Source organism: Balaenoptera ricei, chromosome 5, assembly GCF_028023285.1.
Source record: "Balaenoptera ricei isolate mBalRic1 chromosome 5, mBalRic1.hap2, whole genome shotgun sequence".
NCBI classification, from domain to species: Eukaryota; Metazoa; Chordata; class Mammalia; order Artiodactyla; family Balaenopteridae; genus Balaenoptera; species Balaenoptera ricei.
Window position 1 is genome coordinate 113,710,577 of NC_082643.1, and position 18,492 is coordinate 113,729,068.

The 18,492-nt window shown below is 35.8% G+C and overlaps 1 protein-coding gene across 1 annotated transcript in view; it reads left to right on the forward strand.

Moving 5' to 3' along the window:
• The window catches only part of ENPEP (glutamyl aminopeptidase), a 108,947-nt gene extending 90,935 nt beyond the window's left edge, over nt 1–18,012 (forward strand). The window contains exons 14-20 of the mRNA XM_059923432.1: nt 4,523–4,673; nt 5,697–5,770; nt 5,882–5,986; nt 6,075–6,245; nt 8,136–8,276; nt 16,130–16,208; nt 17,238–18,012. Of these exons, the coding sequence (XP_059779415.1) occupies nt 4,523–4,673; nt 5,697–5,770; nt 5,882–5,986; nt 6,075–6,245; nt 8,136–8,276; nt 16,130–16,208; nt 17,238–17,384 (868 nt within the window). The 3' untranslated portion in view covers nt 17,385–18,012. The remainder of the gene's footprint in view (nt 1–4,522; nt 4,674–5,696; nt 5,771–5,881; nt 5,987–6,074; nt 6,246–8,135; nt 8,277–16,129; nt 16,209–17,237) is intronic.
• Nucleotides 18,013–18,492: the final 480 nt, after the last annotated feature.

Below are 18,492 nucleotides of genomic sequence, written 5' to 3' on the forward strand. Positions count from 1 at the left end.
GTTCTACTCTGGTATTCAAAAAGAAATGGAACTATTGTTTCATCAGCAAGACTAAAAGGGTGGATCTAAAAACAAAAATATTCTTGATACCCCTGCCCCCAGATTTGAGGAGCTAGTACTCTTACTGCCCTGGATGGAAAATCCAGCTGGGCACATTTGTTGAAGATAAGGAGTAAAAATTCACCCAGTCACTTCTGAGTCCCCACAACAGACTCCAACTATATGCCCTGCCCAGTAAAACCCTCAAAAGTTCAACTTCATTTAAAGTTCCTCCCAGCCCCCAGCTCAGGCTAGTTTCAGGCCAGCCCCCTGCAATGGGAACAAAGCGCTTGATTTCCTCTCCGTTTTGCTGCATGGGACTTCTACTTCTCACCATGCTGCCTCTGATTCCTCCAGAGTGTTAAGGCAAGGAGAGCAGAAGGAGGGCAGATGAAGGGAAGAAAGATCCTGACATGCTGTCTACTTTTGGTCCTCTCTGAACTTTGTAGATGTTTAACACTGATCCTTTTCCTTGTGTGGTGCTTTCGTGGAATATGCACCATCCACACACATTCCATGGCCAAGGGTCTTCCTCCTGCAGTTCCTTGAGGTGAGGAAGTGAAAACCTCTGAACCACATCCAGTCTATAGGACGTATTCCTATACCCTTTCCCCTGACAAAGTCTGGAAGGATGGGCAACCTCATGCAGTCCTATCTCTTCACTCTGATGTCAGAGCAGTAGCAAACACAGTCTCTCATCCTTTAGATTTCTTGGGGTATCAGACACCAGACCACTATGCTCCCAAGCTCCAGGGCACACAGATAAAACTCTTCAAGTGGTTCCATTAAAGCCCCTTTTCTAGGCTTCATGTGAGGGGAAAAGCATCCTACACCCTCCTGTCTCCTGTGGGAGGACAGCCTTCACAGTACACTGACAGAATCCTCCAAAAGCCCTCTTCTAAAATGTCTCCCTCTCTCCCTTGGCCGCTCCAATCTCTTTCGCAGGCTGGTAGTGGGCTATCAGCTAAGGGTCACAAAAACCTGTTCCTAACCATGTCGGTCCTGATTTGATGGGTCTGCGTCTTACTTTGGAGTGTAAGTTAAGGGGCTTGGTTTGGAGGCCTTGCCAAAACTGAGACAGAAAAAATCCTTTTTTTGTCTACCTGTTACAGATTTTTTACCTTTTCAGTAGCTTATATGGCACTCCGCAGCCCACTGTGTGCCAAAGAGAGTGGGCGAGGAACAGCACAAGGGAAAGCAGAGAGTGCTGGCTAGCAGGCACATGGGAGGGAGCAGGAGTTCCTAGGCAAGGGAAGAATGGCAGAAAGGATGGCTTCAAAGGCCCCCTAAGCTAATGATCCAAACAGACTTTCAGTCAGGCTTCAAGGTGTAGTGGCTCCAATGATTTCCAAGGTGAGGGCCAGGTTAGCAAATAAAGACCACGAGGTGAACGTCAGCCACGCCGAGATCACAGACCTCTAGGTACACCAGATTTACCATTTTACAGGTGCTAACAGAGCTGACCAGACCACAACACACAACTAGATAAGCAACTTTTCCCACCCTATCGAGGACTGCCTTTTAAAGAAGGGAGAAGTAGGGGAATGCGGAAAGACTCCAAAAGGGATCCAGCTGATTGCAAAGAGACTGTTTTAAGCCAGAAATCTGAATTTAATTAGTAAGTTAACAGCGAGAGACCAGACACATGGGAAGTTTTCAAAAGTCTCCACACCATCTGAAGGCTCTGCTGAAGAACGAGAGACCATGGGGTCAGTTCTATCCACCTAACCACCTCTCTCAACCATGTCTAATGTCCCATTCAAAAGCCATGTTTGATATGACACTATGTTTAATTTGAGCTTCTTGGAGAAGGACTGTGCAGTCTTTCCAGGTCACACCAGAGGAAGCAAAAACAAACCTTTTGTTCCAGATTCCCCAATCTTCTGGGTACCTCAGTCCAAGACAGGAGAGCAAGAATTCCCTCAAAAGACCTCTTTGTTTTCTTCTTCTTCTTTACAGCATTTTGTGAGAACTTTAAGTTACAGTCTCCATCCTCTCCACACTATAGATTATAGGACAATTCTAGGATTTAAGTTCCTCAGGTTGGACTCTTACTATAAATGGAAGATTTTTGAACAAGGAAAATTCTCAACCACGTCTGGCTTTCGGAGCTGCTGCTGGTCTACAGATTTAACAGAGTTTGAGACTCAAAGCTGAGTAAAAATGTTGTCTTAGGTTGAGTTCCCTCAAAGCAGAGTCTGAAATGGAGGTTCCTGAATAGGAATAGGTGGTTTATTGAGAGACTACTCTCGTGAGATAGGGAGTGCGAGAAGCAGGATGGGGCAGGGAAAAAGGCTGAGCAACAATATGGTCTCAGCTGGAGTCTAGCTTTGCCAGATTCCAGTAGGAAGCCTATCCATGAATTGTACTACAGAGTGGATCCAACTTGAAGGAAGCAGGCTGGCCTGTTGCATTCCTGAATCAGACAATTAATGGCCAGGGGTGGGGGTAGCATAACCTTTTAAGCGAGATGGATGTATTTGGTCAAGGGCTATTCTCTGAGGAAGGTGCAGCTATGAGCCAACACAGCACTGTAAGGGGGTCTGGGAGGGAAGGGCACTATACATGTCTTTGTTCTAAAAACAGATTCTTCACTCGTCGTCCCAGTAGTATCAGCATTGCCTAGGAACTTGTGAGAAATGCAATTTCTTAGGCCCTACTCCAGACCTGCTGACTCAGAAATTCTAGGGATAGGGCCCAAGGGTATGTGATTAACAAACCTTCCAGGTGTTACTGATACATGCGCAAACTTGAGAATCATGATTCTAAATGATACTGCTCTTCCTCGGAAGTATCAAATACCACAGAGTAACATGATTTGTGGGAAATGAAAAGTGCATCAACTTAATTCTCAAAATATTATCTCTATAATAACCAGCAAAAAATTCACTCTCAGTCCAGTGTTCTGACCATGTGACTCAAACTTAAACAAGTGACACCAAAGTGGAACAACTGCATAGCTATCAAGTATGCTGAAAAAACAAGGCACTAGGATAGGATATTGATTTCTTCAGCAGTTAAATATATAGTATTTTGTCAGGGCCTCTAACCTTTGGATCATTGGATTACTTCCTTACTTCTACTTATGCTAATTTAGCCAATTCTTTTGGCCTTTGTAACCAAGACCCATTCCTTCTAATCTTTTCACCTACTATAAATGTGCAGCCCACTAGGTTTCTAACCAAATTACCTGTCATTCTTCCTGAACTTTCATTAGCCTTTTCGTTAATTTGATCCTCAGAGCAACAATTATTCTTCCTAAGTAGTCTAAGAAAATACTGACTGGACTGTTGCACAACTGACTGTTGCGCTATCCACCCAGGAAAATAGAGAATCATTAAAATTAGAAAATTCTCAAGTTTCAAACGTCAACATAAAATTCTACAATTTTTTTTTTACTCAACAAACATTCTCAATAAAACACTCCATTTCTCAATATTATTTATACTTTTATTAAGGCAGGCTGAATGCTCCAAAATATAAATTCTTCTAAATAAGATCAGGAACTGAGAAAATAGGAGAAATCAGCTCTCTGAACTGAAAACAAACTCTGTATCATATCACATTAGTACAAATCATATGATACCAAAGGTGTTTATTCTTATCTAGCTCTCCAATACCAGTTTATCTTCTTATCAGCTCTCAGGGGAGAAATCAAGATATGGTTATATTATTTGCCAGTCACAAAAAATGACCTCAAATACACTAGCACTCAATGCATCAGTATTACTTTCTCAATAATTTAAAGTTTATTCTTTAATTTTAACTTTCAAAATGTAATTTGGAAAGACAGGATTCCCATCTAAGATTCTTTCCAAAACCTAGGCTGAAATTTGAGGCATAACAGATTTCTGAGAACATTATTTCAAAAGGTTCTAAAATCTTTTCTAAGGAGGAAGAAACTGAACTCTTTAAACTTTGAAATGTCGATGGTAACTTCACATTTATTTGAGAAACAAAATCTATTTTTATTTATCAATATTATTGGGAAATGTATAAAAAAGGGAGATGTTTTTATGGGAAATATAAGTTCAATTGGAATGTTTTAAACATTCATGATTCTTGAGTACTGTGATATTTCCTATTCATATCAAATGTAAAAAAGTTCAATACAATACACTTATAAAGGTGCATTTGTATACTACAATCAGCTCGTGAACCTAAAATTTAAAAGTTTCTATTTGTCAATATTAACTGTATAGCTAAATGGCTTTTGTTTTATCTAAAATTCTGCCATAGCAATTTTTCAAATGCACACCTTAATGTTCTGTCTTCCGCTTTATTACTGAACATATGAAAGCAGTAATACATCATTGTGAACAAACCTCTTTGATTGGGCCTTAACAGTAATGCATTTTCTTAATTGTTTAATGGAAGGGTTCTCATTAACATTGAAGTCTATGATCCCCATATTAGTACTTTCAGTCGAAGGAAACTAGTCTATGGTTTTTAATTTACTGTGGGCTTTTTTTTTCTTTCTTAGAGCTCAACTTCTAAATTATAAGGAGGCTCTGAACTTGACCAAGTATCTCAAAATGGAAGAGGAATATTTACCATGGCAGAGAGTCATTTCAGCTGTAACCTATATTATTAGCATGTTTGAAGATGATAAAGAGCTATACCCTATGATTGAGGTAATGTTAATGCTATATCTTATGAAAGGAGATGTTTAGCCATTAGCAGAATAGGAAGATTTCTGAGAGAAGGAGCTCCTGGGAAACACAAAAGCATATCTTGCCTGCCAAGTGAAATCAAAGGAAATTATAATGACTAGACTAATCAAATCAAAGAGATGCTATTTGTTTTTTCAACTTGAAATGTATCAGTATTTCTGGTTCAGTATACCACTTAAAGGTGTATTTTAGTGTTAGAAGGAATACAATAGTTAATATTTTATTTAAAATAAACAACATTTTAAACCATAGATACAAACTAGATCCTATTTTTAATGGATTTATCTATGTTAAAATGAATCTATTCTCATCAAAATATGACATCATTTTTCCTTATTCTTACTGCTATTATTTCCACATTGAGATTTTATTATAAGATAGTCATTCTAAATGCTTTTCTTGGCTTTGTGATTTCTGCAACACTTTCACAGGACACTTGTAATTTTAAACAAATTCTGGATTCCAATCTCTAGCTCTTCCACTTTCTTTATGAAAGAACTTGGACAAATGCTTTCATATTTGTGAGTCTTTGTTTCCTTTGTACAATAGGAATGTCAGCAATTGGCTGCCTATGGTAATGGAATAGTGAGAATCACATAATATAAATATCATTTTTAAATCCTAAGCCAATATACAAATATTAGCTATCATTTCATCGATACTTGAGCAATCTTCCTTAGGGCGGTAAGTATGTCAGGTGTTATTCTATTTATTACAAATGTTAACTAAGAAGTGGAGGTTAAAAGAGGCTTACCCAAAGTTCTATAAAACATTAGAGAGTGATCCAGGATGTTCTTATGATCGGGATTGAAGTAAAATTGCAATGTTATAAAAACTTTAATACATCCCTTTCCTACGATAGGCCCAAAGTTCTCTGAGCTAGTAGGGGAAAAGATTACCACAGGGAACTGTAGATTATAATAAACGGGAGACTGTTGCTAAATAGTAAATTATTACTCACTGTGCATGGTGCTTTTATTTCAGAAATACTTCCGAGATCAAGTGAAGCCCATTGCAGATTCTCTGGGATGGAAAGATACTGGAGACCACCTCACAAAGTTATTTTTTACCTTTTTAAAAATTAATATTCATTTAATATTCATTTGTGTATGTTAAGACATGTTGAAAAGTGGTCCAGGCCCCAGCTCTGTGTGTGTTTCTTTTCTTAGATTACTCCGTGCCTCTGTATTAGGGCTCGCATGCAAGATGGGAGACAGCGATGCCTTGAACAACGCTTCCCAGCTATTTCAGGAGTGGCTAACTGGGACTGTAAGGTGACTGTTCACCGTGTTTTCATTTCTGGAAGACTTTAAACTGAGAAATGAGGAATTAAAATCTCTGAAACACTGTTTCTTCTTCTAGTCTTCCTGTAAATCTCAGGCTTCTGGTATATCGGTATGGAATGCAGAACTCTGGCAATGAGACTTCATGGAACCACACTCTTCAGCAATACCAGAAAACTTCATTAGCTCAAGAAAAAGAAAAGCTATTGTATGGATTAGCATCAGTGAAGAATGTTACTGTTTTGTCAAGGTAAGCTGGAACTTTTGAAAAAATTACGTGAATGGTACTTGATAATTTATATGTCACAGTCTCTTTAAAATGCTAATTATGGATGATATGTTTCCAAGAAAATCTCTTAAATAATTATTTTCCTGGCAAGAAGCAAAATATCCCTGTAAGAGTTGCTTAAAAAATAAAGACGTAATCTCATATAAAAAAATCTGGAGGTAGGTAGTTTCCAGTTGTGTACAGTGGTTCAACATTTTCATCCAAGACCTAGGCTCTTTCCCTTTCTTTTCTGCCATCCTCTACATGTTGGCTGTCTTATGACTTCCAGAGCTCCAAGCATTTTGCCTTCACACAAATACGTTCAATGGAAGAAGGACAGGAGCAAAAGAGCTCCTCCTCACAAGGCTCTGTCTTTTATGTAAGAGGTCAGTTATCTCCACTTCCCCTCATAATCCAGAACTAGGTACCCTTGATCATTCTGGGTTATACTCTGGATCTACTATTTGATCATTTGCTGACTAGGATGAACTTGAATTCCTTTGACTGATTTGGGCCAATCATGATACTCTGAGGATGGGGTAGTAGTTTACCTTTCCTAGGATCAAGGATACTTTGACCCAAGCCCAGAACAAAACTGGTCTCTGTCAGCAGAGGAGTGTCTGCCACAACATGCATAGACACACACCCAAAAGGTATTTACATTTCACTCAGAAGGTACAAAGACTGCTTGAAGCCCATCTATGAATGTTCTCCCACTCCACATCTATGTCCCAAATCAACTAGCTTCTGCCTTTTTTATTTTTTGCTTAGTTATAGTTTCTGAGTTATTTACTTCATTCATTTAAACAATACTTAAGATGTCCTTTATATGTACAGGTATATAGATTGTGGGAATAAAAATGAACAAGAATGAAATCTATCCTTGAGAAACTTATAGGTTCCTGGGAGAGGCAGAATATAAATAGTAAATTACAATGCAATAACCAATCTGTAAGGACTACCAGAAGCAGTTTGCTTTTACTTAGCAGGGCTAACAATACACTTTCACCATCGCACCTTAGGGCTATATGTGAATTCTCCTTCTCTCTGCCCTAAGATAGTCTATCAAGAACTTGATCATCTTGACATTCCACAAAACATTATATTGATTCATTACTTTGATGGCATTGTGCTAATTGTGTATGATGAGAAAATTAGCAAGTACTTAGATGTCTCACTAAGACTCTTGTGAACTAGAAGATAAGAGATAAATTGTACAAAATTCAGGAGCCCACCACACCAGTGCAGTTTCTGGAAGTTTACCAGAGCATGTTCAGATATTCCTTCTGGGTACAGCCAAGGCATAAATTTAATAAAAATCTATTCATTTGGTCACTTAATTTATCTTGCATTTATTTGCATTATACCATAATTATAGCCAACTAATCCAACCATACAGGTTACATTAGAAAGTTGTTTTTTACAATCTAGGGAAGAGCAAATAAGACTTAACTGTAATCCCGTATAAAATAATAATACAAGTACTTTCCTTTAATTTACTGGTTTTTTTTTTTTTTTAGTATAATGGAATAACCAGGTAAAGTGGATGAAGTGCTTCTATTAAATAAATACAATTACTTTTTTTAATTAATAGTTGAAATTGTGGTTGTTTTTAGTACCTCCAAAATAATTTAAATGTTCCTAAAGTTTACATTTCACTAGTCCTCAAAATTATAGGTTGTTCTTTAAAAACAGTTAAATATTTTAGAAAATATTAAATTGTGTTTTATCATTTGTCTTACTTAATTGACTTTGTCAATTGGTGACTCAAGAATTGAATTACTGTAATGAAAGCAATGTTCTATTGGAATTTAGCTAAGGGTGAACACTATAAGTTCACTTTGAATTGTGTTTCTGTTTGGCTTCTCTTAGATATCTGGATTTGCTCAAGGACTCAAATCTTATTAAAACTCAGGATGTGTTTACAGTCATTCGATACATCTCATATAATAGCTATGGGAAGACTATGGCCTGGAATTGGATACAGCTCAACTGGGAATATCTAGTCAACAGGTGGGATGATCAGATAATGGTTTACTGTTCTCTTTGTCTGATACCATCTACAAGTTCTTTTTCTCTTTTCTGTGCTTTCTCTGACATCTATACAATATCTGAAATGGCATATTATCAGAGGTAAGGATCATGGTATTTTCCTTCCAGGGAAGCAATATACTAGTTAATTTTAAGCATAATTCCTTTTCTGGAAAGTAGTGTTTCCAACTGATCAATAGAATTTTGAAATCTGCAAAGATGACTAAGCATTATTTTTAGTTTGGTTAAAACAAGTTAATTCTGTCTATTGTGCTAGCACCTAGCATAACGCCACGCACATATTTAGTTCTCAATTAATTTTTAATGAAAACGAAATGATAATTCCTGGAACTGGGTTCCCATTAGAGCCCTACATCTTACTGAGTTCATATGGATAACTTCTGCCACCCTTAACCACATAATTAAACTTTAGGTATTTTGAAAATTTCTTTTTTTTTAAATTAATTTTTATTGGAGTATAGTTGTTTTACAATGTTGTATTAGTTTCTACTGTACAGCAAAGTGAATCAGCTATACATATACATATATCCCCTCTTTTTTTGGATTTCCTTTCCATTTAGGTCACCACAGTGCATTAAGTAGAGTTCCCTGTGCTATACAGTATGTTCTCATTAGTTGTCTATTTTATACATAGCATCAATAGTGTATATATGTCAATCCCAATCTCCCAATTCCTCCCTTCTTAAAAGCAAACTATATTTCCCGGGCAATAGCAGTTTTAAAATAAGTAGCAAGGACAAGAGATGAGCAAATGAGCTAAAGAGATGCTTTCTTAAATTTCTTATTTCTTCAGTCTCATATGGAAGAAATGTTGCCACTCTTGGTCTTGATCCTCTAAATTTAATGCTTATTTCCATTAAAAAGATACTTCTTTGACAGAGTATAAAATATAGATTATATGTCCCAAACAAATATGTAAACACTGACCAAAGAACTATACCATCTGTAATCCCCATACCAAGAAATGGCCTCTGTCATCTCCTCCTAATCTCTCCTGTCTTCCCTTCAGCACTGCCTAGTGCATAATGACCACCTTATCAGAAATACTAACTGCAAAGATAACTTTTATTTCTATACTCTTCTACCCTACAATTAACCAGTGTGCCATTATGTTCATTCACATTTCTTATCCTTCTGAGATCCAAATTATATCTCTAGCTCTCAACAAAGATACCCTACATTGCTTTTGCTTACTTGTGATAAATTTTTGCCTTTTGTGTTCTTGCAACGATTGAATGTATCCATTCAGCTCCATCCAATCCAGCTCATCCATTTCTATGAAGATTGATTGGCATGCTTGTGTATGTGTGTGTGTGGTGTATATATGATGCTCTGTTCATCTGTTTATAATTGTTTCAATAAACTATTTGTTTCAGAATTAATAAATCTACCTATTGAGAACATGTTATCTGGAGGTAATAGTTCATATTATGCAAGGTAGTACTTTCCATTTTGAAAGATATATGCCTAATGACATGTACTGTGTATTTTGTTTTAATCGAAAAGACTACGCAACTTTTTTTTCTGGTACATGCTGTAAGAAACCTATGTAGATGAAGAACAATGCTTACTATTAAATTATTGTGAAAATATAAGTAAATAATATTCTATTTTGCATAATAAAGTGGGCACTTCCTTATTGTTTATTAAACAGAATATTTCTCAAGGCTTATTTGAATTGCTGTCATGTGAGTTATTTCAAATAATGCATATTTCATTTTTAAAAATTAGTTCACTGTTATACCTCTTAAGAATTAAGAAATAGGAAAAAGAACAGGTGTTACATTGCCATAAAGTCATAAACAGTTGGCCTTAAAATAAATCTATTAGACCTAATGTTGAAATTTTCAGGAAGAACAAATTGATGAACTATTTGCAGTGCTAGTTCCAAAACCCTCTCCCAAGGCTTTTAATATTTCTTCATAGTCTAATGATCTAATTCTCATGACATATCATTTCAAATAGCCTAAAACATAAAATTATATAATATCCACATGTCAGATACGAAAAAGCCCAATATTAATTATGGTTAGTTTGAAAAAAATATAATTTCCCCATTAAAATTGGATAAGACAAATTAAACAGAAATGAGCCAAGCGTTAGCCAAATATTTTCAAACTCTTAAATGTTTTCCAGACTTCAGAATGTGTGGTTTTATTGCCTTTCTGAACAATTTATTGTCATCTTAAAATAAATAAGCTGCTTTTTTATAAAGCTTTTGTTATGTGATTTTTATGACAGCTGATGGCCCCACCACTAATGTGCTTTCCAGTTTGAGACTTAACCACAAAGTTCCAAAGATACTTCAGAAATTATTATTTGATTTTGTTTATTCCACTAAACTCTTACATGAAACTATGAAGTTGGATGAACTCAATATGCCAATATAGTGTGGTGTGATGAAGTTTGATTTAAATTTATGACTATGAATGAAAAATTAAGTCAATGGGACATGACTGAAGTCATTTAAACAGTACCTCATAAACAAAATAATTTAATAAGCACTTAACTAAAAGTTTTAAGTGCATCAAAACAATTTCTTCTGGATAACATAATAGTACTTACGTAAATATTAAATCCAAGAAGATTATTTTTACATAATTATTTTTCAAAATATTTAAGATATAATTAAATCCTTATTTTAGTTTTAAAAGTAATCAATATGATTAATATACAGCATATTTCCCCTTAAATGGTACACTTCATATGATGGTTTCTTGGAATGAACATATTTTGTTTTTATATTTCTGATACTTACACAGGTAGTTGCAGTTTTTATTCAATCTATTCATTGCTAGTTTCTAAATATATTCTTCAATTTTTAGTCACAAAGAACAAAACAGAAGAGGAATATTATAGAAATTATAGAAAGTCACTGGAAAAACTGTTTTCTTACCTGTAATAACAGACTTTCTTTGAATCTGTAAAATATCATTACAGGAACTTAGTGTGATTTCCTTTTTTAAAATCTCAATTTTCTTACTATAAAGTAGGTGTGTATTGTTTTGCACAAAATGCAGATAAGCAAAAATAAGGATACAAAAATCACCCATAATCCCACCACCTAAAAATAACCTCTGTTGTCACACTGCTGTTTTTCCTTTAGTCATTTTTCTATGGCTGTTCATTTATTTACAGAAATGGAATTATATTAGACATTGTTTTATAACCTGCTTTTTCTTACATTATCCTATATTGTAGATATCTTTTCATGTCTTTAAGTATGCTTCTTCGATGTTATTTTAAATTCTCAGTCATATTTCAATGTGTAGATACATCTTAGTTTACTTAGCCAATCTCCATCTGTTGGATAATAAAATTGTTCCAAACTTTCCACTGTATAAATGATGTATTGATGAACATCTTTGAAACTGAACCTCTGTTCTCTTTGAACATCCTTGAGAATTTCCTTGGGATAAAAATAACAGTAGAAGTAATATTGCTGTGTTAAAGGATGTGTTCATTTTTAGAGTTTCTGATGAATGCTGCAAAACTGTCATCCACAACAAAATTTACTATTAACTTTGCCTATTTTTCCAACCCTTGCCAATACTCAGTGCTGTCATTTAAAAATATTCTTGCTAATTGAGTACATGAAAACTGATATCTCATTTTAAATTATAATTCTTTCATCCTGTAAATATTGTGGAGCATCTACTATGTGCTAGGCACAGTGCTTGGTACTCAAGGTACAACAGTATACAAGGAGAAACAGATCTGGTTCTCTGTTCTCATGGAGCTTAGAGTCTAATAATGAAGATCAATATTAAGCAAAGAATCACACAAATACATGTAGTACAGTTAAAACTGTAATAACTACAAATAGAAGAGGTTCAGGGCACACTGAAAGAGTGTAATGGGGAAACTGACCAAGTCAAGAGAAGTTGCAGGTTAAGGGCTTTCCTAAGGGAGTGATGATTGAGCTGAATTCTGAAGGGAGGACAGGAGTGAATTATATGAACAGGAGGCAAAGCTTTCCTGGCTGAAGGCCTACTATCAGAAAAGAGGAAAGATAAGGGCTAAGTTTTTCAGGGTCACATTAAGATTTGGGCTTTTGTTCTAAGAGCAATGATAAGGTCACTACAGGGTTTTAAGTAAGAAAGTAAAATGATCAATTTTACTTTGAAAAGCTAGCTCTGGTGGTAAAGTAAAGCACAGGTCAGAGCAAATTTGGGGAAAGCAATTATAGAGCTATTGGAGTAGTCCCAGGAAAAGATAGTGAGAGACTATACTATGGATGTAATGGTGAAGATGAAAAGATAAGAACAACATTTAGAATTTGGCAGATTAGAAATGGAAGGCAAGTGAGGTGACAAGAATAAAATGTCTAGATTTCCAGAAAAGATAAGGTTTGCAGAAGAACCATGAGCTCAGATATATCTATCTATCTATATCTATATCTTTATTTATCTATATATATCTATCTGCCTTTTGAGTCTCCTTTGAGATGTTAAAGCGGACATTGTTTCAAGGAAGTTAAAGAGTCTCTTGCCAAATGCTGCTTAAGGTTTGAATAAATCAAAGAATAAAAATGCTCATTAAAATTATTGGTAACTCAGAAAGAGTTTCTCACTGGAGTGGTGGGGGCAAAACTCAAATGGAAGCAAATCAATATATCAGTCAGTAGTAAGACAATGGAAGCAAGAAATGTAGAGAAGCCTCTTGAAAAGTTTGTCTATGAATGGAGAGGTGAGAGAAGATATTAAGAGAGCGATGCTAGATCAAGGGAGAGGATTTTCCCTTTTTTTATATGGAAGATATTTTAATGTGTTTAATATACTTAAAAGCTGATGAGACAGATCCAGTGAAGAGTGACAGATTTAATATGTAAGACAGGAAAAAGATTTTTTTAAACTTAATGTTTTTGAGAAAGTGAGGGAGAAATAGGAACCAAAGCACAGATGATAGAAGGAAAACAGGTATATTTATATGTTGGTAAGCTAAAAGATGTAGAGGTTACTATGTATTTTCTCTGTGAATTAGATGACAAGATCATCTGAGGAGGAAGGGAAGAGGGAGAGTGTTTGGAGGTTTTAAGAGAGTGAAAACATTTGCAAAAGGCAATTCAAAGAGGAAGAGAATGAGTTGACCAGGATAATGCAGGATTGTCAATGTGAAGGGCCCATTTAAGATTGACAGCCATGAATTTATAGTGAAACAATACGGGGAAAGTTGGGTGACCTGCCTTGACAGAATGTGTCCATGTGGTACAAACAAAGGAAATGAGCAGTTAATTTCACCCAAAGCTGGAGTTTTGCCAGACTCAAATTATTGAAATATAAGGGAGCTTAGGGCTTAGGCAAAAATGTTACTGAAAATGGTAGACCATGGAATCTAAACTATATAAGGAAAAAAGTGAAAGCAAAGGAAGAGCTGATGATCCAGAAGAAAGTAGGGGTAGGGATGGTCAATGGGTCAGAAATCCAGATAAAGTCAAAGAATGGGCATAGTGGAAAGTGAATGGTAAATTATGTCATGGAGCATGCATAAATTAATAATTTTAGAGTCAGAGTACCTATGGATAATCACAAGGTATGATGATGGGAATTAGCTGGAGTAGAGTGGAGAAAATACCATTGGAAATGAGGAGGTCAAGAAACTAAGGCGCCAAGCTGTTATATCTTCATCCATGTGGACCTTGAAATCATGGCCTGAAGTAGAAAGGATGATAGGAGTCAGGTGCCAAAGTGTATCATAAATGAGATGAAGGGGAATAACCTGAAGGAACAGAGGTTCTTAAAGAGAGAGTGGAGGAATAATGGTTTGGAATCCACAATGGGGAGCATGAGCACACCAATTCCCTTTCTGACCTGGTGCTATGGAGGATGTGGGAAAATAAACATTCTCCAAATAAGTAGTATTCCCTGTAAAGGGGCAGTTCCAGAAGGCCAGGTGGCGGGTTTGAGAGGTCGGGCAGCTCTAGACAGCTAAGTCAGAGGCAAGGAGTTACACACATTATAAGGACAGTGTTGATCACAGATGACTGAGATTCTTACATTTTGGATAATGGCTGATGACATTAAGTAAAGGGAAACTGCTTGCCTTAGATTTCCAAGAGAAGAAAGATGAAAGACATAATGGATTTAAATTCAATGGTGTCTGTGGTAAGAGTGAACACTGGACCTAGTATACTGAAACTGTGGATAATTATTAGAACATTTCATCTGTCTCCATTAGTACATTTTCTCTTTACGTTTCTTTTGAAAACTGCTGATTCATTCCTTCGCTAATTTCATGTTGGCATATTTCTCCCTATTACCAATCTGTAAGGGTTCTTTTTATAGTGAAAATATTTGCCCTTTTTAAAACAAAATAATAAATTTTTACTTTTAATTTTATGGCAGTTTTTCTTTAGTATAAAATTTTGTAATGTGTATGTGACAAACTTTATTACGTTTTATTTCACGATTTCTGTTTCTCTTATGTGATAAATTTTAAATGTAAAATTTCTCCTAATATTTGTTTACCTCTTTATATATTGATATATTTTCCTTTATCTTTCCCCAACAGTTCAAGGTTTATGCATAATTCTTGTGATTATTTTTCTTATACTGTGATTAATTGGGATGAAATTTTTACCTGTATTACAATGATTTGTATTTTGGTCTATAAGGAAATTTCTGATTCTTGCTCTTTAAGAGAGAAAATGCAAAAGAGATAGGAATAGAATATTATCTCTAAAGTGCTATCTTTGCACTCAGCTTCAAGTGTCTTTGCTTAGCAGGCTGATATAGATCATAACCCCAAATATGCAAGCAGCTAATAAAGCTTTTTGAAAGCAGAATAAATAGCCTATATTCAAATTCCTGTACCTGCAGGAAGACACATAGAGTATTAGTTAGGACAAAGGTGATAGAGCTATTCTGCTGTAACAGAAACACAGAAACGCAGCAGCTTAAAGGACATAAATAATTATTTCTCACTCAGGTTGGTCTCCTGAAGTGAGCATTCCAAGTTGTTAGGGTAGTCTGACCTTATTCTATCTGTGTGGTTGAAGTCTGGAAGAAGGGGAGGGAAAAAAAAAAAGTCCAAGGCAAGCAATTTCCCTTTACTTAAGCAAGGAGGTGGAAGTTGAACATATCACTTTTTTTTTAATTAATTAATTTACTTATTTATTATTTTTGGCTGCATTGGGTCTTCGTTGGCTGTGTGTGGGCTTTCTCTCGTTGTGGCGAGCGGGGCTACTCTTTGTTGTGGTGTGCGGGCTTCTCATTGAGGTGGCTTCCCTTGTTGCGGAGCACGGGTTCTAGGCACACAGGCTTCAGTAGTTGTGGCTCACGGTCTCTAGAGCACAGGCTCAGTAGTTGTGGCGCACGGGATTAGTTGCTCTGCAGCATGTGGGATCTTCCCGGACCAGGGCTCGTACCCGTGTCCCCTGCATTGGCAGGCGGATTCTTAACTACTGCGCCACCAGGGAAGCCCCGAACATATAACTTTTGTTCATATTCCACTGATGAGAACTGGGTCACCTGTCTGCACCTAGCTATGAGGAAGGCTGAGAAATGTCATTTGACTGTGGTTCTCATGTGTGCAGGAAAAAAGGAGAACAGATTTGGGGAATGTAACAAGCAGTCTACCATCTCTGAGTAAGTGGTGTGGATATGTCTACAAAAAGAAGCGTAGAATTTGCTGAGAATTTCTCCTGAATGGATTTTAAATTAAATATGTTTACTTACTGTGTTTTGTACTTTCTGTACTTTGAAAATTACTTTTTAAAAAACTCCCAAAATAAAAAGGATATGTCTGCATTTAGAGAAAATATTTAAAGTTCTGGGCGCTTATATACCCTTTTCCTCCCCTAAATTTCTCTTCAGATATACACTCAATAACAGAAACCTTGGCCGGATTGTCACTATAGCAGAGCCATTCAACACTGAACTACAACTCTGGCAGGTATGAAGATAAATTCCTCTATACTTGTCAAGGAAGGAACAGAATTAATTTTTTTTCAAGGAGAAGTGATATTTTCTCTATTCAGATCCCAGAAGACAAGAAAAAAGAAATAATTCTTACATATAATTAAATGTACACCTAGTTTTTTCTAAACTGAAAAAAATTCAAACAACCAAGAAATAAAGTTTAAAAGTTGAGAAACGTGAGGCCTTGGGAGGATTAGAAGGCTCCATGAGACCATTTGGTTTACCAAAGCATGAACAATATGTCTCCCCTTTCCAGGTAAATGTAATCCTGGGATAAGCTGGTCAAGATTTGATTCCTTTCTGAATTCATAGTTTTGGAATTTCAAAACTAAGCCCAAATCTTTCAGATTTCAAATATCTCATTTCCCAGGGGGGTAGGGAATGTTCATTAATGTTGCACAAATAGAGATTGTATGAATTTTCAGTACCTGTATTAGATACTGAAATGTTACATTCCTCTGTATTAAGAAACAAAATAATTCTTATTTTTATAAATAGCAAATACTACTACGGTGGAGTTTGGGGGAGGGTTTTGGAGGGAAGAGGGAAAATGAACCAAGTTTAACAGAGATTTTTTGATGAGCCCTCAATAAATGAACTGAACGCGTATTAAAATACTCCAGACTCCTGGAATGAAAGGCTAAGCAAAGCCATCATTCCACAGACCAGATTTTCCAGGGAACACCTTGGGGAATGTGCAGAAAATTGAGAAACCTGAGGAAGCAGAAAGAGCATGCCAGCCACCAGTGTGCTGCTCTCCTTCCCCAATACATCAGGGCCTTTTTTGCGTGACATGCTGCCAGTTGTCCAAAAGCCATGGGTAATGATTGCTAATCTGAGAGATGGGCTCAATCTAAATCATGCACCAGAAAATGTATCTCTATGTTATTCAGTGATACTGAATGTCCAGGGAAGAAGAAAATAAATCCAGAGTGTAAAGAAAATCCTTGAAGAATAATTGGGCTTAAAATTACCTTCTTAATTATTTCCTTCTCTTTTATAGATGGAGAGCTTTTTCAAAAGATATCCAGAAGCTGGAGCAGGAGAAAAACCTAGGCAGCAAGTGCTGGAAACAGTGAAAAACAATATCGAGTGGCTAAAACAAAACAGAGACACCATAAGAAATTGGTTTTTTGATTTGAATGGTTAATGTGTTCAAATATCATATTTTAATTTTGTGACTGTATTGTTTCTCCTGTTAAATATTTGGTGGCCTAATTTACAAGCACTCTGGAGGGAGTCTTATACATAGATACTGCTTTTGCTAAGTACTTTAAATTGTTCCTTTTTGTTTATGAAGGAAGATACTAATAGAGTAGTTAATGTACTCAGGGATTTCTTCTAAGTGTACTTCATAGGAAATTCTTTACAAACTGAAGAGAATTTAATAGCCATTTTAATGTCTTTATCATTCTTTGTATCTTAAATCTGTGAAAATAGAACAATTTGGTCTTAGCTTTACATTTTTAGTACCAAAGAAAAACCACTTAATCTTCTCTCTTGATTGATTTTTAAAGTTTAAATACCAGTACTTGAGGGACCAATATTATCATCTTAATCTTTATTTTATTATTCAGAATTACACAGATCTAATATCATTGTATTCACGTATGTTTTACTCCTTTAAATCCTATCAAAGTAACCTGGGCTTAAATTTTACTCTAGGATTGCATGAATTAGCCAAAGAAATGCCTGACTGTTGCCTTTGTTCTTATAAAATCAAAGAAGAACTCTCCTCTCCTTTTTAAAATAAATCTGAATGATTACCTTGAAAAAAATACATTGTTTTCCAGTGTCACTTTACTCTTGAATAATAATGACTGCAGCATCCCCCAAATAATTTAGCAGGAGGCAAATAAGATTCAAGAACCCAGTCTTTTTCATGCTTGGTACTCTGTCATCTTGCTCCATTCCCTACAAAGCTCCTTCAAATAAGCTATGAAATTAGAGGGAAGATAGTGCTTAACTCTACTCCATGGATTTTAGGGGAAAAGGGCTAAATAATTGGAAACTGATTAGGAAAGAGAGAAGGCTGATTATTCCATAAAACTATATGGAATTAGAATTTAGCTTTGACCTAACCTAGCAATCTAAGTGTGAAAATGAGGAAACCCATGGATGTCTCCAACATGACTCTGCATATGTGAGGATATATCTTCTTATATATAACTTTTATGCATAAATCCTTAGATCTTAATCCATACAGAATAGCATTGATCAAATTTATATTCATGACTTGATTAAAGACATCAATTTTG